This window comes from Onychomys torridus, chromosome 6, assembly GCF_903995425.1.
Source record: "Onychomys torridus chromosome 6, mOncTor1.1, whole genome shotgun sequence".
Lineage (NCBI taxonomy): Eukaryota > Metazoa > Chordata > Mammalia > Rodentia > Cricetidae > Onychomys > Onychomys torridus.
Window position 1 is genome coordinate 124,280,564 of NC_050448.1, and position 23,279 is coordinate 124,303,842.

Consider the following 23,279-nt stretch of genomic DNA (forward strand, 5'->3'; position numbering starts at 1 on the left):
ATCAGATAAAAGGTCATCTCCAAGCATACAAAACGGGATTAAAACATAACAAAATATAACAAGGCTCTCTGCATCTGGAGGCACCTCAATTCTTTCCTTAATAAGGGTCATAAAGCTGAATATGGTGCTGCTTCTGTATTTCAGCCACGTTCTCTCAGTTAAAAACCAATGACTTGCAATGACTGAAATCACTATCATGCAAATTCTGATTTTCTCAACATTTTAATAAGCACAACTCCAGGATACATATCTCCTCTCAGAGATTTTCAAAGTCTGTGCCACCAGGGAACTTGTCAAACATGATCATGCCCCAGACACTGAGTCAGAATCCAGGTCTTTAGATGCTTGAGCGACTCACAGCCATATGCACTAACTTCCGACACACACTGTGCTGGTTCTGAGTGTTAAGGTTCAGCATGATGTCTCTCTATTTCTCCCCCAGCAAGAAGACCTCGGTGAGAGAATAGTCCTTTCTGAGTCTTAGTTTCTTCTCCTGTTAAGTGAAAAATTCTACACTACTAGTCTCCAATCTGCCTTTCCAAGTCATCGCCTCCTTCCTATCTAGTTCCCTATTCAAATCACCTACCACTACCACTACCAAATATTTAAAAAAATAGTGAGCCTCAAAATACCATGGGCTCTGTGTGCCACCAGCAATGCCCTCCTGAAGCCTCTAGCTTCAGTTAATAGAGCTGGACCTAAGATCAGACCACGAACCTCCTGCTTTAGATAGTCCCACAGCTTGACTGCCTCTTATCTAAAATACTTGGGTCCAGAAATATTCCTGGTCTCAGAGTCTTTCCAATTTGAGACCATTTTCCAAGACTTTCAGGCAGATATTGCAGACAACAACAAAAACAGCACCTGGCCTCAAATGTCGGGACTTCAGAGCAATTTGTTTGAATTTTTAGACGAGGGAATGATCAACCTGTACTACAAAGAAAAGAATAAAAAACAAAGACAGAAGTGAGAACTCAGGATTAGGCCATAAATACACAATTAAATAGAAATAAATGATTACAAAGGAACAGTTCGGAAGCACCTTATAAATATGCAATGAAACAAAAGGAAATTTTGCTTGGCTCTCCTTTACAGAGCAATCCCTTATACAAAACACAGCTGCATTATCCGAACTCTGCTCTCTACCACCTCTCTTAACAATCTATCTACGCATCTACTTCATAAAGACAAATCTATATTTTTAAGATACCATGCAAAACAAAAAAACAAAACAAAACCAAAAGACAAAAACTCTGCAAAGCAGGGTATATGACTGGAATAAAAAAGGTGGGATTTTCATCCAGAGCTTAATCTGTGCAGATGGCCTCTCTGCTTTACTTTTCTGTCTTGTTTTTAACAATTGCCATAAAACCTGGTCCTATCCTGATTTTACTCCAACTTTACCCACACAGACAATCAGGTTAATCTTTATTTGCTTCATTTTTAAATTAACTAACTACAGAATTTAGGGACTAAAGATGTAGCTCAAGGTTAGAACACTTGCTTAGCATGAATAAAGCCCCCAGGACTGAACAATTTCAATTAAAAATATTTAAGAGTAATGGAAAAATACAAGGGAGGAAATATTTAAGACATGGATATAAGGGGCCTTAGTATAAAAACGGAAGAAATCCAAAAAGAAAATAGCTACAAATCAAAAGGGGGCATGTGTGAAATAAACCAAACGTAACAAAATCAGGATTGCTATTCAACCTTTAACTAGTGTTCTATTACAAAATCTTATTTTAAATTCTCATTGGAACTCCAAGCGATACAAATATTAAACTACCAGGCACACTAGAAAATACTTTTCAAAATAAAAATGGCATAAGACCATTACAAATGATAATCATCAGGAAAATGGTCAAGTGGGTAACAACAACAAAAAAAAAAGTTCACATCACAACTTAACCAGTTAACAACTGAGTACACAGAAAATGTTTCTATCCTTACAAGTCATCCTCAAATTAGAAATATACAATGAAAGCTTGTGTTGTATTCCACATCACTGCTAATAAGGCATAGAGACATTAACACTCTCCTGCCCTGGTTTTATCAACATGAACCCTCTTAGAAAAGGTGATGTGCCTACATCTCAGACTAGTCAGAATTCCAGGATTCCAGCCTCAAAAAATAATTCACCCCCAAAGAAGTATTTCCTATGAAGGTATTTATCTAGTCTATACCTGAAAAAAAAAATTAAGAACAAATGTCTGGTAAATGAAGGTGAACAATAAATGTTTTTAAATGTACACATAATACATTCCATAATAGCTATTTAAAGCTATTATCACAATAAGAGATGCAAATGAAGAATTTATCTTTGTTTCATACACAATTTTGTATTTATCTGTAACATCACTATGTACATTGTAGAAAATTTTTTTAAAAAGATGTATTTTAGGAAAATAATATGAAAGGTTCAAAGTATGAGCAACGTTGCATTGTTATCTTAATTCCTTTTAATTCTCTATCTTTTCTCATGGAGATGTGTTGCATTCACACTCAGAGTAAAAGGGAGATACTTTTAAGGAAAATAAGCTCTCAAGGCAAGAACTATGTCAGACAAGAAAGTCAAACTCAGGCGAGTTCCCAGCGGATAAGAAGAGATTATAAATGTTGTTTGTGCTTCCTGGAGCGCAGATACGGAATTCCCTTCTCGGCTTTGCATTTTAGCCAGAGATCCCAAGGCCAGGACTAGGTATTCTCTTGGAATCACTTCTGTCAAGCTGACAGAAGGAGCTGAGAGACAGGGTTGAAAGATGTCGGGAGATAGTCACTAATCCACACTGATGTCTAATACACGTAGCCTGCATGGCTGTCATATGTCACTCTCTGTCACGCAGAGGAGGGGGGAAGAAATAAAGAGTGCCACAGGGCATTGAGCATATGTTTCAGTAAGACACTCCCTTAGTAATAGGGAAGATAAATCAGGTTTCCAAGGCATACCAGCTCCTCATTAATAGTTATGTTCAATCATCCGTATTATTATTTCTCTGATATCGCAGCCCAACTATATGGTAGATTTTAAAATAAAAAATAAAAACCCACATGATTTCAAAAATAAGGAATGTGTCTCCTCAAACTGAAGCAAATGAATGGCAAATAAGTAACAGAATTAAAGGCCTGAAAAATTCCAGTGCTTTCAGCGCTTCCTGTGTTTTTAATTAAGCTACCTTTGATATATTATTGACTGTTGCCAATGTAACAATAAAAGTGATGAAAGTCTAATTCACATATAAAAATCAATGTTTCTAAAATGTACTTTACTTTGAGAAAATCATAACATCTATTTGTAAATATTTGATACAGATTTTCCATCCAAAATTTGAAGCTTGAAAAGTACCTCATTGCCAAGAACACAGTGATAGTGAGTTTTTTGGGTCAGCTGTTGTGAGAGACACACTAATTTGTGATACTCTTTCACCAGTGGTGAAAAGACCGCTCAGGGAATCAAGAGACTGCAGCTATCAATCCCTTTCCCACGCCAGGGAAGAAAAAGACAATAGAACACGAAGTCAGAATTAAATAGAAAGTCAGAATTAGAAGTTAAAAAAAAATTAGAACCCAGTTCTTGAATTTAGTCTCTAATTATAAAACAACGTATATTAGCAGCGAAGACTAGTGAACAAAATGACCGATATGGGGTTGGGGAGTCGGCTACCGCTCCTGCAGCACCCACAGTGGGTAGCTCACAACAGCCTGGAACTCCAACAGTTCCAGCTTCTAGTGGCACTGGCCGTGACATGCAGAGCCCCCATATAGACAGACAAACATACACCTAATTAAAGTAAAAGAAATCGGCCAGGCATAGGGGTGCACACCTTTAACCCCAGCACTCAGGAGGCAGAGATACGATCTCTTAGATCTCTTAGTTGGAGACCAACAGAGTGAGTTCCAGGACAACCAGGGCTATGTAGAAAAATCCTTTCTCAAAAACAAAAAATAAAAATAAAATAAATCTTTTAAAAAATGACCTACATATACTACAAAGAAACATTTCCAAAGAATGTGTATATCCTATTATTTTAATTTATGCAACTTTCACATTCAAAAAAATATATATCTTCAGCTAGAAACCAAGTAATTCTATACTAAATACACCATAGTCAAATATGATGCTATCCTATACAATTAAATTTACATTTTTAAACCCTATTATACATCATTCCCCACGGAGAAGGTTGCCACCATCAAATTATGTTACACTTGCAAGGTACAATAAGGAATATTTAAGGTGTCCTAAGAGGAGATGAAGTTAAGAGCTTGCTTTCTTAAAGAGTAAAATGGCATTAGTCTGCCCTAAAAATATAAATACAAAAAAAGTAAATGCTTTGTTTTGAATGGATGCTAATTTACCCAGTCTCAGAGTTTAAACAATGAGGTTACATTAGCTATGCGGCGAGCACAGACACAATTCCTATTAATTTAATGGGAGTTATGACTTCCATTAAGTTTAATAGGAGTCATACAGCCAAATCCCCATGTACCTTGCTGGAAATTCACGTCTTAGACATCAACTAATCAAACACACTGAAATGAACAAAAGTAGGCAATCTGGCTGGGCTCTGAAATCTAACATGGCTTCTGTAAGTCAGCTAGCTCAGGAGGGCCGTAAGCATTCCCAGGAAGAAAAAGAAGAAGGTACCACTGTGAAGAAACCAGCCCTAAGCCCAGGAGTGCCACTAAACCATGCTCACCCAGCTGCTAATGTAATCTTTGCAATTCAGTGTGAATATTTCTTTTCTCTTCTTAGTTCACTGCCAAAATAGGTTAAGTAAACAAAACAAAAAATAAACAACAACAACAAAAAGCTATTCCCAGAGTCTACAGTAGTTACTCAATGAGCCTGACCACCAGGATTAAAAAATAATAATGAATAAATGAAATAAAATAATCTGAAAATGCAAACATAAATCCCAAGAAAGCAAATGGTTTTACCAACTTCTGAATCATAGTGAATAAAATCACATTTTTTTTTCCAAAAACTTACAATCCAGGATGGGACCATAAGTTAGTGATAGTGACTGCCTAGCCCGTGTAAGGACCTGGTTATCATGCTATTATTCAAAAGCCCCTGTTCCCTCCCCACTACTACAATTATGTCTTCGAGAATCACACCCTCCTGTGATGGATGCAGACTTGCTGATTACAGGAAAGCAGATAACAGCAGGCAGGGACATTCCCTGATCCTGGGAGGCTGACATGTTATGTGTATGTGCACTGTCTACACAGGCTTATGTGGATGCATATTTATTATATAAATGTGGATGCAAGAGAAATCAGTCCGATGGTCTGAACTGTTTACCCCCCTTCAGTTCAGCAGTGCAGTGCAATCCCTTCTTCCACCAAACTCTGCCCGTTCCAAAAGAAATGTTTGTGTGCCAAGCAACCTTTCTAGTTCATATCTAATTGTATCTCTGCCTTTGTTCCACAGCTACATATTAAAAACAGTAGTAAAACAGCATTAGTGAAAAAGTTATAGGAAAATTGTGCAATTTCCAAACTGGCTTGATACTATTTCCACAAGTATGTTCTCAGATTTTTCCGGATTTCTATAAAAATGTGGATTTTTGTTTGCCATTTGCATCTGTTACAACATTTTTCTTTGAAATTGGGGTAAGCAACAATGTCCTCTGAGTTAATTAACTAGAATTCAGAGTTATGAGGTCTAATGATACATTCACCACATAAAGAACTCGGCCTAAAGTTGATATTCCTGGCTTTGCTGAATAACTGCTATTATGTATAAGCTGTCACTTGAGTGAGCCTTCATGGGTCTGACTTATGCTTGCCAGGGCTCCATTATATGGCATAATTTAATTCTCTAGGACACAAAAATTCAATTTACTTTCCTACTTACTGATACATGATTCCACAGTGGGTTACTATGCTTATAAAACTTGGCCAAAATAATCAAAGCACACCAGGATCTCAACAGAACCGACTTGTGAAAGGCAAGGTTAGCTCTATAGAAATATAAATCAATTATATGGAAAAATTTACAAAACATTTCAAAGTATGATCTTCATGCTATCACTGTCTGTACAGAGACACTACACAATATTCAAAATTGCACAGAAGAGTCAAGAACAGAGCATTGCATTGTTTTGGAAAAAAAATCACATGGTAAACTGATGGACCAACAGAACACAAGCAGCTAAATTTTCATATAATTAGTTTATCATCTCAAAACATTTCAAATGAGTATTGGTTTTTGGTATGCACAGGAAGCCATGAGGACATAGCTCAGTGAAAGAGTACTCCCACAGCAAACAAAGGTCCTGGGTTCTAGCCCAGCACTTAAAAAAATCTGAAAGATTTTGCACAATAAATATGTCATAGTGATGAGATTTGTCTAAGCACTGAATAGACACCTCATAAACTTTGAGATACACCTCTCATGGGTACTAATACAGACCAAATTCAAAGGCATGTTAAGCCTCCACACTTATCCAAAAGAAAAAGCACACACACACAGGAGAAGTCAAGCACTGAAGGATGGAGAGATGCCCACGAACTTCTGTGGTGCACCAGGTTGGTTGGAGGTTTTGCTTTTTTTTTTTTTTCCTAATCTTTAGTGGGATGAAAACTCTTGCCTCTGGATTTTACTGAAAGGGTAAAGAACTGGCAAAACTGGTTAAATATTGGAATGAATCCAAACCTGGGTGGGCTTGGCAGGTGGGTTTTAGTCTGTGGCAAACCTCAAGGTGCAGCAATGCAATGGCCTGTTGAACCCCAATGCGTTCTTGAGTCTCCATTCCCAGCAAAGGAACACAAGCCCCTGAATGAGAGAGGCCTACTGTGGGCATCTCTCAATCTCAAGCGCCCAATAATGAGCACAGAGGGAGAAACCCATTAGGTTGTGAGTGTTTGTGAGGACTTCGGAAATGGTACAAATATTTGTAGATCCATCTTTCTTCACTCACCTCTGCAAAGGCAACAGTGGGGACATGACTACACATCCTCGGTAAGAGTGCTTGCTCTGTAATTTTAGGACACGAGTTCAAATCCCAGAATCCACATAAAAGCTAGGCGTGGCATTGTGGGGGCAGAGATAAATGGATTACTGGGGCTTAATGAACCAGCCATCTGCAAGTTCAGTTAAACACCTTATATCTAGGGAATGAGTCCTCAGTGTGTGACAGAAGAGGGCTACCTACATCATCTTTTGGCCTCCATACACCTGAAAAACCACATGCCCCAGCACACAAATATGTACACACAAAGACAGACAGACAGACACAGACACACAGACACTTTTAATTGAAAAAAGTAAAGTTAGTTAAAAGGGGGAGGGAGAGAGGGAAGGAGGGAGGAAGGGAGGGAGGGAGGAAGGGAGAGAGAGAAATCATGTAAGCAGCTGCTTAATGGCTGAGAATTTAAATTTCTATCTTCTATCCCATGCCCCTTACACCTAACTTTGATTGGTTTCTCAACAGGTGTTCATAGGTCATTATCTGGCTTCTGGTAATACAGGCGGACAGTGTCACACACAACTCTTCCAAGACAACCTCGCGTTCTGCCACGAGGCTTTCTAGTAGTGTGAGCTCACTGTGGCTCCTCTTAAAGGCGGCAGTGTGAGTCCCTCCCTGGCTCTTTTCTTGACAGTAGGAGGGAATTCTTTCAAAAGCAACATGTCCCTGGCCTGATGGGGCAAAAATGAAATTTCTCTTAAGAGCGGATATGAATCCTGACCTGAGAGGTGACACACGAAATAAAACCACAGCATCTCGTGAAAAAGCCTCTGCACGCAGCCCCCCATGGAGCAAAGCTACTGTGCTGGCAAAGTGGTCTCTATCTTGATTGGAAAAATTTTCATTATTGGACTAATGAGCCATTGGTCCACACCTGGAATCTTTTTCAATGTATAAAAACACTCAAATATAACAGCAGGAATTCAGACAGTGTTTTCCAAAAAAGCAGATGCAAAATTATAGACCATACATATGATTTTCACAGCAATCCAAGCCTGAGATTCATATTATTAAACTCAGTTTTTGCCTGTTTATCATTATAGTACTAGTTATTCAGACATATTATACTTTTAGATTTCCTATCTTCAATTCTAAAGCAAGTAACTATGTTGTCTTCAAATTAAATATTAGCCTGTGTGTAACTTTCGAGTGAATATGTATGTTCCAAATATGAAAATATTTTCAAATAATCCTGAATATGTTAATCATTTAAATTATATTAAGTTGTATTCATTAATCAGATGTAGGAAACAGGGAGAGCAGGCAGAGAATAAAACACAACTTTAAAACAAATAATTTAAACATACTCCTTCTGTCAAAATGAAAATGCTTAGTTTGTCAAAGTTCCTCACAAAGACAATGGACAATGGCTTCTCCACACTTGATAATGTGCCTTTTCCCTATCATTTTATTACTATGTTAAAACTAGAACATTGAAAAGTACTAATAAAACCAATTTTCTAAGTGCAGTGCTTTATTCTACTGAGACTAAAAGAATCCATTGTATATGCAAGTATTTCTAAAAGTTTTTTTTTTAAGTTAATGTATTTTCTTGTTAAGTATAAATATTGTCATGATCAACTAGGTACAACACTGTCACATATTACCTCTGTGTTTACTTCGGGCCTGATTTAAAAAGCACCTGCGTGACCATTTTTTTTATGTGACTAATACTGAAGACCATAAGTAATGGGTATCAGAAAAATCCATTTAGAAATTAATAAAGGGTAGCTCTCGTTATTTAGAATAAAAAATCTGCCGGGCGGTGGTGGCACACGCCTTTAATCCCAGCACTCGGGAGGCAGAGCCAGGCAGATCTCTGTGAGTTCCAGGCCAGCCTGGGCTACCAAGTGAGTTCCAGGAAAGGAGCAAAGCTACAGAGAGAATCCTGTCTCAAAAAAAAAAAAAAAAGTCTGCACGTGTACATTTAGTTCTTTGAAATTATGTCTGTTTTAAAGACTTTATTCACAATTATTTATAAATTTAAATAGTTTGTAAGGAATAGGGTTATAACTCAGTGTCAAAAATTCTGTTATTCTTGAAAATAGGGAAAGTTGATTGATATATTTCTGAACTTTTTCAGACTGCAAAGTGTGGATGCATATTCATAAATAAGATACATTTTATTCCAGATGTTGCAGAAATATGACTTAGAAGCAAACTAAGAACTGAAACTTCTAAAACAGGGTTTTGAAAAAATAAAAAATAAAGTAAAAAAGGTTTTAACAAAAGAATTCAAGTTTTCTGGAATAAAGGCAACCAAGACATGTAAAATACATGCCAAAGGACTGCTGAGAATTATTGTATTCTGTAAATTTATAAAGATATCAAATAAGGCATCTAGCATTTTCTATTCCAGACAACAGTGTAAAGAAAATAATTTAGCCACTACAGAATGAATTCAACACTTACTTTTAAAATAAAAAAAAAAAAATGTGAATGTAGCCACTTTAACACAAAGACAATTACATCCTTCATGTTCTCTTGGGTTTCAGAAAGAAAATATGAACTGTGTCTTACCTTCTGTATTCGGTGAGAAACTGATTATAATGATAAACCACAGACTTCGCATTCTGCAACCAGAAGACACCATTATTGATCCCTTTAAATATTTTCTTTGTATTCCTTAATGAATCTAGTTATAAATGCCCAGCTTCATCGAACCCAGCAGTCTGCATCATTGATCTTCATATCTGAAAAAAACAAACAAATCCATCACTTACTTTAAGACTCTGGTATGTCGTCACTGTAAATGCAGAAGTAATAACCCTCTGCCCTTCCCTCCATTTTGTAAGTATAAAATACATTCTGATTGCATATCCAAGAAGGTAACTGCTCCTATACATATAGTATCTGAGGCATTCTGAAAAAAAGAAGCTCCTACAAATGCATAGACAATCATATTCATAAGTAAGTATATATATTTTTTCTAGTAATGATGCTCTCTTAGGAAAGTATGAACGCTTAGAAAATCACTTGAGATAATACATCCATCTCTCCATGACATTAACCTTTTGATCATAGAACTAGCTTTAGAATACATAACACCTCTAAATAAATGTATAAACACATGCGCATTTGTTGATCATAGTAAAGGCAATATAATTTAATATTCTCCTCAGTTGTCTTACAAGATAGATTGCAGATCCAATGAGCTCATTTTTAAAGGAAGGTAAACAGTTGTTAACATATGGGTGTTTGTTCGTTTACAGCACATGCACTTAAAATACCATCTTCTACCACTCCTTCCCTGCTAATTGCTCACAGAAGAAGCAGTTAGGTATTGTCTCAAAACTGTTTCATGCAAGTGCTTCAGGTTTCCTGCCACAGTTTTTCTTTGAGTAAGGTGTAAGTTAAGATCAAAGCAACATCACTGATTCTACTCGACCCAAAGAAATACCTAAAGTTCCTGAGCAATGTATCTTCAAGGGCTTTGGGGGTTTCTTTTCTTTTCTTTTTGAAGAAGCATCTAAGTCTAGGTTATTCTGAAATTCATCATCTTCCTGCTCCTGCCTGAGCACTGGCATTAAAGGTGTGTGTTACAAGACTGAGTCACATGGCTTTTTAAAAATAACTGATATAGGGTGGATCCTAATTTCGATCATCCCTGATGGACCCATCTTCCCAAACTAGTGAGAGCACAAAAGAATGAGTGTAGTTTCAAAGTATCCTCACCTCCTAGGATCACATGAAAACAGATCATCTGAAGTCTTCCAGACAACTGGTTTACCTCCTTGTAGGGTAGTATAAGGAGTCACAGAGCCTTATAGCACACATGAAGTCAACACAGTCCCCAATATACTTGAACTTCCTGGTACAGCCTCCCATGATAAGGAAACCACTGTTCTCTTAAAGGTCCCCTCACAAGCTGGAACCATGGAATTGTGTAGTGTTTGCTGTCAGGCAAGGGGCAGAACCCAGGACTGACCCAAGGCCTAATCTGTACTAAGCCAGCACTACATCGCTGAGGTACCAACCCTAATCTTAAATAAAGAAGGGACACGAAGGCATTTCTACTCCTTGCCTCTCTCAAGTTGTGTCCATGACTCAAGACAAATTCTTAGTAATTTGCATCCTATCATTAAAACATGAAAAATAACAGCAAACCAAAATTTCCCTGCTAATCAAGTATTCTGTAACATCATCTGAATCACTCCTATCTGTTAGAAGTTCCATGTACCACATTCTATTAGCAGTTCCCTCTATTCTGTTAGACATCACTATGATAGAACTTCAATGGGAAAGCGGTCAGAGTCTAAATGGTTTGAAACATAACATTCATCAAACTACAAAGGGGTTATCACAGCTGTCAGCAACAAATATACGAAAAAGCACGTAAGAAACAAATTACTCTGAATCTACTCTCTAGCATTTGCATATAAAAACCTACAAAAGTCTCAGATGAAAAGCTATCAAGACATTTCTATTATAAGAAATTTGTTTTATCATACCTACAGGTTAAGGGATATAACTATGTCTGTATACATATACACACTTCAGCTCATATTTTAGCTCTGTGAATACACTGAAGAGATTTTAGGTATGGTCATGATGAAGGGAGCAGTGGGGATTATGCATCTCTAAGAACACTCCATATAAGCTTCTCTATCAAAAGAAATAAAACAGAAACAAGAGGCAGCATGTTTCTTCATCCTCTGAATGCAAACAACACAGGAAGCAGGAAGGCATCCAAACTTAATCTGATAGAGTCAAGGCACATCTCCATATGCAGAACTAACCAGCTCTCTGATAATCTTTCCCAGGGTTAGTCAAAGGACAATCAAAGAAATCTGTAGTCTACACTCGCATGGCCAAGTTCCCATCTCAACACTGAAAGTTATTCTACATTAGACAGATTAAACAGCTAGTGCTCTGTCATGTAACTAACTCATCAATGAACACTTTCTCACACACTTCAATCTCTTCAGTCACCTGACCAGGCCGTTGAGAATGATTTCAATATGTGAATGATATGCATTCATTGCTACAATTAAAACTGAGCCAGTCTTTGGACGGCTCCATGAGCAAACAAAAATTTTGCCTATCCAAGTTTTCCTTGCACTGGATTCTCTCCTCTCGGCGAGCTTTCCGCACAGGCGGCTTGCCCCCTGTACCACTCTTACCCGTTTCCAGTTTCTTAGAGTGATCCAAGACCCGTCTGTCTTTGGTCACCCACTATTTGAAAGAGTCCTTGTTTGTGGGAAGAAAAGGAAGGAAGGAATCAAGGACTGATGTCTGCCTTGCAGGAGACAGCTGCCAGCTTAGGACGCCTGTGAGAGGGGCCAGGGAAACCGCACAACCAAGACCTCGATTGTGGCCAGCACTACTACTTCAGAAACAGATTTGACACACTGAAATCCCATGTACTCTTAAGGCTTGAGAATGTGAAACACACGTTACAGTGCACAGTCCACTTGACTAGGGGACTCAGTGTAAATGTCTGTTTCTGGCAAAAAGAAAATTCTGGAATGTATAAAGTCAAGGCTTCTTTTATGCAAATAAAGATGGAGCTCATCTGCCTGTGCAGTAAGTAAAAAGAATATCAAATTTATGTTTTTCTAATTCTACAACCTATAACGAATCACTTTCACATCAAATAAAATTATTTCCAGAAGTTCATACTTTGAGTGCAATTTTTGAAAACTAAGTCAGAAGATTTTACTGCTGTGATCCAAATTAAAAACAACCCTTCATTGAACAAATGTTAATGAAAGCTGAAATACTTACAAACCACAATCAGCCAAGAATAGAATGAATAAATAAATATGGTGAAAGGAATCCAAGAAAGCTTTGCTCCTAAAGTGAGCTGGAGCCGAAGGAAACTCACACACATACATGAGGCCACAAGACCAACCCTTCAAACCACCTGCAAGGGGCCCGCATAGCCTGGCACGCTGGCGCACACCTATAATATGAACAATCTGGAGCCTGAAGCAGGAAGATCACAGTTCAAGGCTCATCTGGGTTACAAAAAAAGAAAGGAAAAAACCGGCTACAACTTTAAAAAAAATGGAGGGAGCAGATAGTTCCCACAAAGCAAAATAAAACTTAGAATAAACGCAGAAATGGGCTACTGAATATCCTTCCAATAAACAAAAGATTACTTTGAATAATACCTCAGATTAACTACTTATTTGTATTTAGATATTTAGAAAATCTTTCTCCAAACACATCAGAAAGCTTGGCATGGCAAGGAGGAGAAATGGGCAGAGCGACACCATGTAACAGTTTATGTCTCAGTAAAACTGGAGACAGCACAGTACCCCTTAAACTAGCCCTAATCACAATCTCAGCCAATCCAGGCTTCTGACAGACAGCCTCCTCTGTTTCTGTCTCATTCTCAGAACAAGAAGATTCCAACTACTTTATCCTAATCTTGCTTCTGTGAACCACAAGCCATTGTCTACAAACCTCAGTCGTGACCTCTTTAGATCTACACATCCTATTACTCAGCCATGTAAAAAGTCAATTAATGCATCCCTTACTAGGAAGCCTTCCCCAGCTGGGGAGTGACTTCCAGGAATATGCCTCAGCACGGTGTACATCCCAACAGCCCTGGACGTTTCAGACGAGGCTGTGGTCTTTTAGACGGTAACCTGCATTTGTGTTTACTAGCTGCAATAAACATTCCTGTGCCTTCAACTGCCAGTGAGATTACTTCAAAGGGGAACACCAGTGACCAGTCCTCAGTCACATCGTTATGTTGCACGGGCAGGAAGTCACATTTACCCTGATGATGTGACATATATTTACCAAGGACAGAAGACAAGAGGCTGAATCACTGATAAGCATAATGTAGCCTATAGAACTTAAGATCAATGATAATTCAAGGAAAAGGAAATTGAAACATCAAAATTTGCTAAAACTGATGAACGAAAATGGAGTTTTCTACAAAAAGCAAGGTTACTACAAAGAATCATTTAAGCTGATTTCCACTTGTGGACACAGGGCTACATAGAACTTTGGATATTAAATACAAAGAGAAGCCTTCAGACAGCAAGGAGGAAAAGAACCATCTAAGCCTGAAACAGCCCAAGTCACCTGTCCTTGATTTTGCACACACACCGATGCTGCAGAAAATGAAGCAAGCATGCTTTGGATAAGTGTTTCACATTAATATACATGGACTCTGAATGAAAACCAAGTATGGCTTCACAAAATCATTCTTCCTGATTTCTTTCTCACTATAAAATTGTAATCATTATCAGAAAGGGTTTCCCAGCTCTAAAAGGGGGAGGGGGGCAGCCTTTCCATATTTTACTAACATAAATGCATAATAGGAAGAAACTAGTCTCCCTCCCTTCCTGAACCCCAGTAAGTTACAGAATTTGTATTAACTTAGCTAAAACTCGGTCAGGGTTTTCAGTTTTCAGAAGTGTTTTCAGTTCCATCCATTACAGACAGGCTGAACTCGGCTCTCCTTGCTCGGACCTGAGAAAACATCAACAACCCTGGGAGGTTTCCCACCAACAGATGCCCTGAGTGAACCTTCCAAATCACTCATCAGAGATGCCGTCTCAGTACCAGACACTTCTTTGCGGTTTGAGCTTTATTTTCTTCCCTTCTCAAGGAGAGCATTGGGGCTGGCGGTGGCCGAGACCTTAAAGCCACATGGCCAACCCGTAGTCCCCAGCCGCTCTCACTCCCTCTGTCAAGCCTTGCAGACACTGTTATCAAGACACCAGCAGTGCTTCTTGAACACTTTATGCTAAGGTCCCCTTAAGAGTCACAATCGGTCTTACCCTTGACTGAAACTTCTTCATTGTGAAGAAATAAATCCCCCTCTGGGGCTCAGAGGAGCAGGAGGAGTTCGGGAATTCTCCTACTTGCATGCGCTTTACGCCGCCGTCATCTAGGAGTCTTGCTGAGCCGGCAAAAGAGGCTGGAGCTGTGGCCATCAGGGCACAGTCGGGGCAGGCTGCCATCCTCCTCATTAAAACCCATCCAGTTGAAATGACAAAAACAAATAGCTGTCATTTTGGAACCAGTATGGGGGACAACTTATGACAGCACAGGAAACTTGCAACTTAAGTACCAAGCAAAAGGGGGCTATGGGGAGGGATAGCCACAGAGCAGGCAAAATTACCACACTGTGTACATTGGAAAGCTGACAAATTCCTCAAATTTATATTTGAAAAAAATGTTACCAGTGTATTTTGTACTTATTATTAGAAAACATTTGGAGTGTGACAACACAGAAGGTACAGAGTTCTTGTCGGGTTTGTTGTTTGCTTGCTTGCTTGCTTACTTGATGGCTCATTTTTACCATTTGGGTAAAAGCTATTATGACTGAATGGCTGACTGGCTGGCTGACTTAGGGGTTTTGAAATAGGGGCTCATGTTCGTCAGACTCACGAGTAGGTGGGGGTATCCTTGAATTCTTTATCTTCCTCCCTCCACCTTCCAAACTCTGGGACTACAGGGGAATGTCACCACGCCTTATCCAGAAAAACTAATTTTATTTATGTATTTATAATTTATTTACAGATGGTGTGCATGCATGCATGTTCACATATATGTGTGCCAATATAGCCGAACACATGGACACAGGCCCAAAGTTGATGTCTGGTATCTTCTTCATCTCTCTTCATATTATTTACAGAAGTAAGGTCCTTCACTGAACCTTTGAGCTTGTTTATAGCTAACTCACCTATTCTGGCTAGTCTAGATAGCCAGCCTGCTCCAGGACCCTCAGTCTCTACCTCAAGGGTGCTGAAATTAAAAGCATCCACATCACACATGGTCCACAGGGTTTGTTTGGTTTGCTGGTTTGTTCTGGTTGTTTCTTGTCTTTTTAGCTGAGTACCCAAGTATGGATACCAACACTAGAAGCCCAGCTTGAAAGAGGCCCGATCAGTAATCCTTTTAAGAATGCAAGCTTAGAGCTGCAAGGCTCCTTCATTACGTTCCCTGCCTTCATTACGTTCCCTGAACTTACAAGTTGATTAGAAGGAGGAGTAAACATGCCCATCAAGGCTCAGGGGATGCTGCGGACCCCTGACTACTACCAGCCAACCCACTCAGGCTTTCACTAGAAGTTTCTAGTTACCTTGCATGAAGAGTAAGTGAAAAAACATCTCATCCACAGGGAGGTCACATTCTAGGTCAAAAACAACTCATCTGAATACATAGCTATAAACGCCTAGCCAAATAAATCAATTAAGTTAAAATCTGAATACGTAGCTATAAATGCCTAGCAAAAAATAAATAAGTAAATAAGTTAAATAGACAAACTCAGTCATTCAAAGTGAGAATCGTACTGGCTGCTCCTGCGAGCAGCAGGCTGGGAAACACACCCATGGCCTAGAGTCATGAGTGCTGCTAATAAAGTTGATCACACAAACCTACTTCATGTGTTCTAATACAATTTACTTTAGATGAAAAAATGTAAACAGCGTCATTTTGTGATTATGAAAGTGTTGAAAAAATCAGAAGAATAATGAGTTGATTTTCAAAATGTTTACATGAGCAAAACTAACATCCCTCAGGTAATGATAACTATGTATTAACTTAATTTTTAGTATTTCCAGTTGAGCTACCTTAATTTTACCCATTTATATTGCTATTTAAAGCACTAACAATTATATGTTATAAATTAACAAATTATTCTAGACTGATAAATCTCATGAATCAAACTACCTGAGAAGTTGCCTGTAAGTAAGAAAAACAAACACAAACATTAGCAATGTGTACATATTAATTATCATAGAAGGAATCAATATTCAAATTCCCTCATGATCTGAGTATACAACCACTGAATGAAATAATAATGACCCAGGCTTGCTATATGTTACAACAACTAGGAGGTGATGAGTTATTATGAAAAAAAGCATGCAAATGATCTTTAAAAATATAAAAAATTGACTTAAAAATATTTAGCAAGAGCCCAGCACGGTCGTTCTTGAAGGTAAGCCCAACACTTAGGAAGACTACTGCAAATTCAAAGACAGCTTGGGCTACATTGTCTCAAACAGCAAACAAAAAGCCCAAGAACAAATGAACCAAAGAGAAAATACAGCATAAAGCTGAAGAAAAAGTTGACATACAGCACCACAGTTTTGCAATAAACCAGTATACAATGCAATTTCCTCAGCAGCTGTCATTTTATATAGCATTGTGTAAGTCCGGACTTCTTTTTAATTGAAGTGGTCGTATTAGCACACTATCTGGTTCTCACTGGCTAATGAGTTACAAGTAGGCCTTTCTGGCCTTGGATTCTGAAATCAATGTTTTTATCTTATTTATTTCACATACTAGTTTGTCTGGTGTTAGGTTCTAAAGGGATTGTTTGGAAAGACAAAAATATGATGAAGAAGTTAAAACTCTAAGGAGAAATAAAATGTGCTAGAAAAATGTCAAATAGAGAACATATAAAACAATTACTTAAATTATCAAAACTTAATAGTAACCAATTTATTTAATATCAAAATGCAGAGAAAGTAAAAAGTTTCTGCATGGCTCTCTCCTCGAGACGTCTTAGATCAACTGACAGCAGCTTACTGAGTTAGTTGTTCAAGGCTGAGATCAAGAGCACACTTAACCTGCCTACTGAGAGTTGGGACCCTTCACAAACAGCTGGGTCTCAAGTTCAGCAACTGTACAGGCTTGTAGCAAAGTCCATAAACCTACAACTGTCAAGTTTTCTAATTTTCTCACGTAGAGACTTTGGTGCTGATGTCACTGTAAGTAATATCAAGGAAAACATTCATGGGCTTCCAGTGTGGCTAAATTCCTATTGTCCTGGCAGCTACAGCACATTTATTCTACATACCTATTAACATGACAGGAGATACTTCAGGAAAGGACAGGCCCTGAGGTCACCAAGCCCTTGCCACAGGTATCTACTGATGTCTACAAAGAAAACTCAATATGTTTTTTTCTTAATTTGTAGAGAAAAGAAAATACATCAACTATTTATAAATAATTAAATCTACTAGCCATTTTAAAAGATTCTGTTTGAGTCCTTTAAATGAACAGAACAGACTGTCCTCTTCCAAAGTCAGAGTTAATTCTAAGAAAGAATCTTAGGATAGCTTTGGCTAAGGAGGGAGAACCTATCTTAAAAATTTAATGCAATGTCAGAGAGGAATTTGTCATCTCCAGAAATAAATACCAACTGGGTCGCTTTGAACAGTTAACAGTTGTTAAATAATACAATTTTAAATTTTGTTGAAAATTCAAAACATTAAATTTTATAGGTTAGTGCTGCCCCACTCAGAGTTGGAGGAGGCCTGAGGTTTTCAGAATAGTAATTTTTCAAAACAAAAATGTAAGTTTACAATCCCCAGTAAAATTCAGATGACACTAAGGAAACAATAAAGCAGTGACATTTTCACAGAAAGCAAAATAAGGTTACAAAAATCATATTCAAGACTTCATTTGGTAACTAATTAATTCGTGCGGTGTGTGTGTGTGTGTGTGTATGTGTGTGTGTGTGTGTGTGTGTGTGTGTGTGTGTTAATGAGTTTTCAAACATTTTAATTTAAAGATCTTTAGGGGAGGGGAATTGTTGCATCATTGCATACAAAAAAAAGAGGAAATGCATATGTTTGACTGACACCTGCAATCCCAACACCTGTATGCTAGAACAAGGCCAGCCTGGGCTAGAGGGTGAGAGCCGGCCATGGGGTTGGGGAGAACATAGCGGTCGCCTTACAACCTCAGCAGGAAGATCACACATACTGGACCAGCCTGGACCAAGCATTGAGATCCCATCTCCAGAAAACAAAAAGCTGATGTGAAAAGGTAAGAACCCATGATAGCCAGTGACTCTTTAGACACCCTGAGTTTAAAGTTATGAACTGTTTCATTATATTTGGAAAGAGTAAAAGCACCAAGTTACATGCACAGACTCTGAGAGCATCAGAGCAGGCTTCAGATAACATCGTCTATGAAGGACCAGGCTGGTAATAGTTTAGGAGTCAATAGAATCTGTCACCACTACACAACAATCAGTGTCTACCTGCATTACCAGTGCCTCAGTCTGCCATTTTTAGAAAGTTAATCTGAACATTCAGGTAGAGGTAAATGAACCATGCTAACGAGAAAAGCAAAACAAGAACAGACAGATGTGTCTATCTCCATACAAGCAGATCCTCAAGTAACCCTCAGTGTTGGGGAGGCTTACAAGAGAGCACAGGACTTTACCCCAGCTGCTTACCTCACTACTTTGATTGGCATGGGACATGCAAAAGCCATCAAAAGAGTAACAGGAGCCTGAAAAGCAAAGAGGTTCAGAGAAGACCCCAGGTACTCCACCCTGAATGTGATAGAAATGGCTGTTGGGAAAAGTGGCCTCCCACACACACACAGAGCCTTGGCACTCCTGACCCTCATGAGCGACACAAGATCTGTCCCAGTTACACCTGTGATAAGTAGGAAATTGCTAAGCTGGAGTTTGATGACTTTCTTCAAGAAAGCTAAAGATTCTACTAGGATGACTCATTAACCTTACTCCATATAACTATGAAGTATTAATTACTATATACACTGTCAGTTGAAAAGAACTATTTTCAAAGTTCTTTATTCCTATGTCCACAACAAACCCTTGTTTTCAGCAGCAAATGTGACTTTCTGTATATGTAATGCCCTCTAAATGCAACAAACCATAACACACAACTCATAAATGTAACATCTTAAACTGCAACAGATATCACATTAAAGAAAATGAAAATGAAACTTTTCTACCAATATTATACACATAAGACAAAGAAGAGAGAAGGTTACAAATTTTTAATAAGAACATTATATTATGGTAGTAGTAATCTAGGTGTTTTACTGGAAGTAAAGTGGATTACTGTAAATGAAATTTTAAAAATGTCTTTTCCATTTTACAGATAACACAAAATGACTTTTTTCATGTCTCTGGCGATAAGGATAAATTTGCCACGCATTTAAATGGTGCCTTCACTCTTCCCACCCAGGCTCATGAATTAATAATTCAGTGCCATTAATACAAAGAAGATAAATGATAAAAAGGTTAAGGCACATGGGCCAACCATATACACACACTTCTTTTAGGGCAGTTAATACGTCCCTACCAATTATAGCTAAAACTTTTAAACAGTTTCCAATAGCGTTCTTACAATCGAAGTAGCAGCTTATACACACACGATTTCACAGGATACATTCCTAATAAATCTCCTGCTGGCCCCAAGCAATCATTCCATGGGATTAAAACGTAACAACTGTTAGCATTAGCAATGCCGGGCACACCGTGTGTTCAAGAAGCCCCTTGCCACTGTCAGCCTCCGCAACACCTTCCAGACCGACATCTGATTGAGAACGAATCTGCCCTGTACCTTTCGATTGCTAACTTACTCTAACAAAGGAATAAATTATCAGGAAATAGTAATAGAGAAAAACTCCATATTGACAATGAACTACCAGACGCAGTTTGAACCTAGCTTACCAAATGTAAAATAGATAAACACTACTGATACTCAATCTAAATTTTTAAAGCCAAAATTCCTCTGATGCATTGTTTAGAGTTTGGGACAGATACAGCTGTGTTTTGTAGTTTATGGAGTTGGTGTGGTTTGGTTTTTCTAATGTTTTTATTCCCAAATACATGTATCATTGTCTCAATGTGGTTGTTTTAAATATTTATTTATTTATTTATTTGTAATAGGGAATCGACTAAAGGCCTGCAAGGAAGGAGGAGAATGTATTGGCAAGAAAGACAAATTGAAAAATTCAAATTCAAATTACATTAGTAAAACATCCAAACCAATCTAACTTCAAAAGTACTTTATCTAGTACTCTTCTTGTTCAAATTTATTCCCTCAATAATTGTGACTATGGGGGGACAGGAGGCGGGAATCTGTGGTTCGTATGTAAAATGAATAGAAAATTTCTTAGTAATAATAATAAATTTTAAAAAATAATTGTGAATATGCCTGTCACAGTGATGTTACTCCAAACTCTTTATTCACATAAGGTCTCTTTTCCTTTCTACCTAACAATATTCTATACAGACCTGACACAGTTATGCGAAGGCAACCAATCAGCCGACAGGAAGGAATCCCTCTTCTCCAGTCTCCAGCCAACACTCTGGGTCATGTACCGGGTCATCTTATGTCAACTTTTCAACTAAAGTCTTTGAACGACTTTTTTAAGCTTCTGATGAAAATTGTCAATGTTCTTCAGCCTAAGTCCCCTGACAGCAAAACAGGCCTGGTGGTGTAGGCCTGTGATCCCAGTATCTCGGGAGACTAAGGCAGGAGGGCTACAGGTTCAGCATTTCCCAATGAGACTGTATAATTTAAAGGCCCCATCACAAAACAACAAAGAGAGGCTGAGTTCAAGGCTGGAATGCTTGCCTAGCATGGGTCAGGCTCAAGGTCCAATCTCCAGCACCCCCACCCACACCAAAAGATTTCTGAATGCAGTTTGTAAGGGGCTAAGGTGGGTACCACAAGCAATACAAGGATGCTAACAAAGACAATGAAAGAGGCTGACACAGGAGTGATTCCACATCCCTGTGGTGACGAAGGCAAGCACTCCCGGTGAAGCACGACTTTTGTTCTTGGCTGTAATCTTGATTGTGAAATAGCAAGCACACGTGTAATAAATAGCAAATATACAACAAACTAACCAACTATGGAGAAAACATCTTTTTAAATTCATTTCTCCTTCATCTCACACCTAAATGTGAAAATGGCCCGCCTTTCCGTGTTCTCCAGTTTGTGAAAATCTAGTAGTATGTCATTGTATGTTCGCAGGCCACACTAGTCTTGCTTGTGAGTATGTCTGGACCACATTTGACACACACTCTTATTTCTGACTGCGACCCCTCTGCCACTTGTTCTTTGCCTAAAGAATTCCTTTTGCCCCCTGCCCTCCCCCATTTAGGTTTATCACTGGATTTTCTCTAACTGGTGAAACCCCCAACACACACCAGGAAAAAAGGCTATTTTAACCACGGTACAGTGCACTCACTATTATCAAAAAGTATCCGAAGAATCATTTCAGAAAATCAGGAACTAATTGAAAACAGACCTGGTAACTTTCTCACCCATCACTTCATAAAGTGCCAGATACTGTTCTGAATGCAACAAGCAAAAGCAAAGGAACCAGGCTGAGGGGAGACAAGAAGTCAGGAAGGGGAGCAGGGAGGAGCAGAGCAAACTGAAGCATGGCACACGCATGATCAGAAGGAGGATTAAGGAAGTCAGTGGGATTCAGGCACTGAAGGGCAGAACAGAGACAAATTTCATTCTCAATTAGAAACAAATTTACAGAAAGATTTCAAAAAGGGTTTTGTTTTGTTTTGTTTCCCTCAGGCAGGGCTATTTTTCAATTGAATACTGAAGAGTATGCATTAATAAAATAGAAATGAGTATTTCATCAGAAAAATGAACTTATTGATATGATTGATACAAATCATCTTACCATTTGCAGCATCTACAGGAATCAAACAAACCCCTCCAGTGAAAAATTGAAAACCACTGGGACTCAAAGCACAGAGGCACCAAGTTATTACTGACACAAAGCTTGCAGCTCCAATCCAAACCAGAATAGCAAATTAGTTAGAACAGTAAGTCTCTGAATACACAGAAGCACACATGCACATACACATACATGCCTATGCACATGTGCATGCATGCATACACAAAACCCTAATTTAAAACAATTTAGAATGAAGTATGTGGAATTCTACGAAGCTGCTGATATTGAATCTTCTAATTTTGCATTTAAATAAAACCTTAAAATTGTGTAACGAACAGATTAGACACCTGTGTTGCAAAGTGCACCCCCAAAAAAAATCTTGGTGACTTTTTTTTTATTACAAGTGTTTTAAAGTAAGCTTCGATTCCACATATTTAATATGTGGAAAATAACTGCTCCTGCCAGTAGACTGTGACCTTAACACCAAAATATCATTGAACAGAGGTCATATATATGTTTAAAACAAAAACACTTTATCTCCACTCTAAATAAAAATGTGGGCTTGGAATGTAGGTCAATGGCATGGTGTTTGCCTAGCATGAACAAAGCTCCAGAGTCAATTCAAAACTACATTGAAACATGAAAAAAAATTAAATGTTCACATTTTTCTTACAGATGCTAGAACAATCAGTAATCCAGTTCAATAACAACTCATGGGTCATCTCACTTCTATAGGACTGAGAGGTAACCTCAATGTTAGGATGTACCCCAGCCTCCTGTGAGGAACCCACCATGAATCTTGTCTTTAATGCACATTGTTGCTTTTTAGTTTATTATTCATAGAGACTACGGAAAAAGAATGGCTACTTTGAAATCATACCAGCATTTGCAAACTAATTATCCATAATACAT

General features: G+C 38.3%; 1 protein-coding gene across 33 annotated transcripts in view; it reads right to left on the reverse strand.

Annotated features, from left to right (window-relative positions):
* The window catches only part of Adgrl2 (adhesion G protein-coupled receptor L2), a 208,003-nt gene that overhangs the window by 132,171 nt on the left and 52,553 nt on the right, over nt 1-23,279 (reverse strand). For all 33 annotated transcript variants that reach the window (XM_036189375.1, XM_036189374.1, XM_036189394.1 and 30 more), the window contains exon 2: nt 9,498-9,670. In XM_036189375.1, coding sequence (XP_036045268.1) covers nt 9,498-9,570 — 73 coding nt within the window. In that variant the 5' untranslated portion in view covers nt 9,571-9,670. The remainder of the gene's footprint in view (nt 1-9,497; nt 9,671-23,279) is intronic.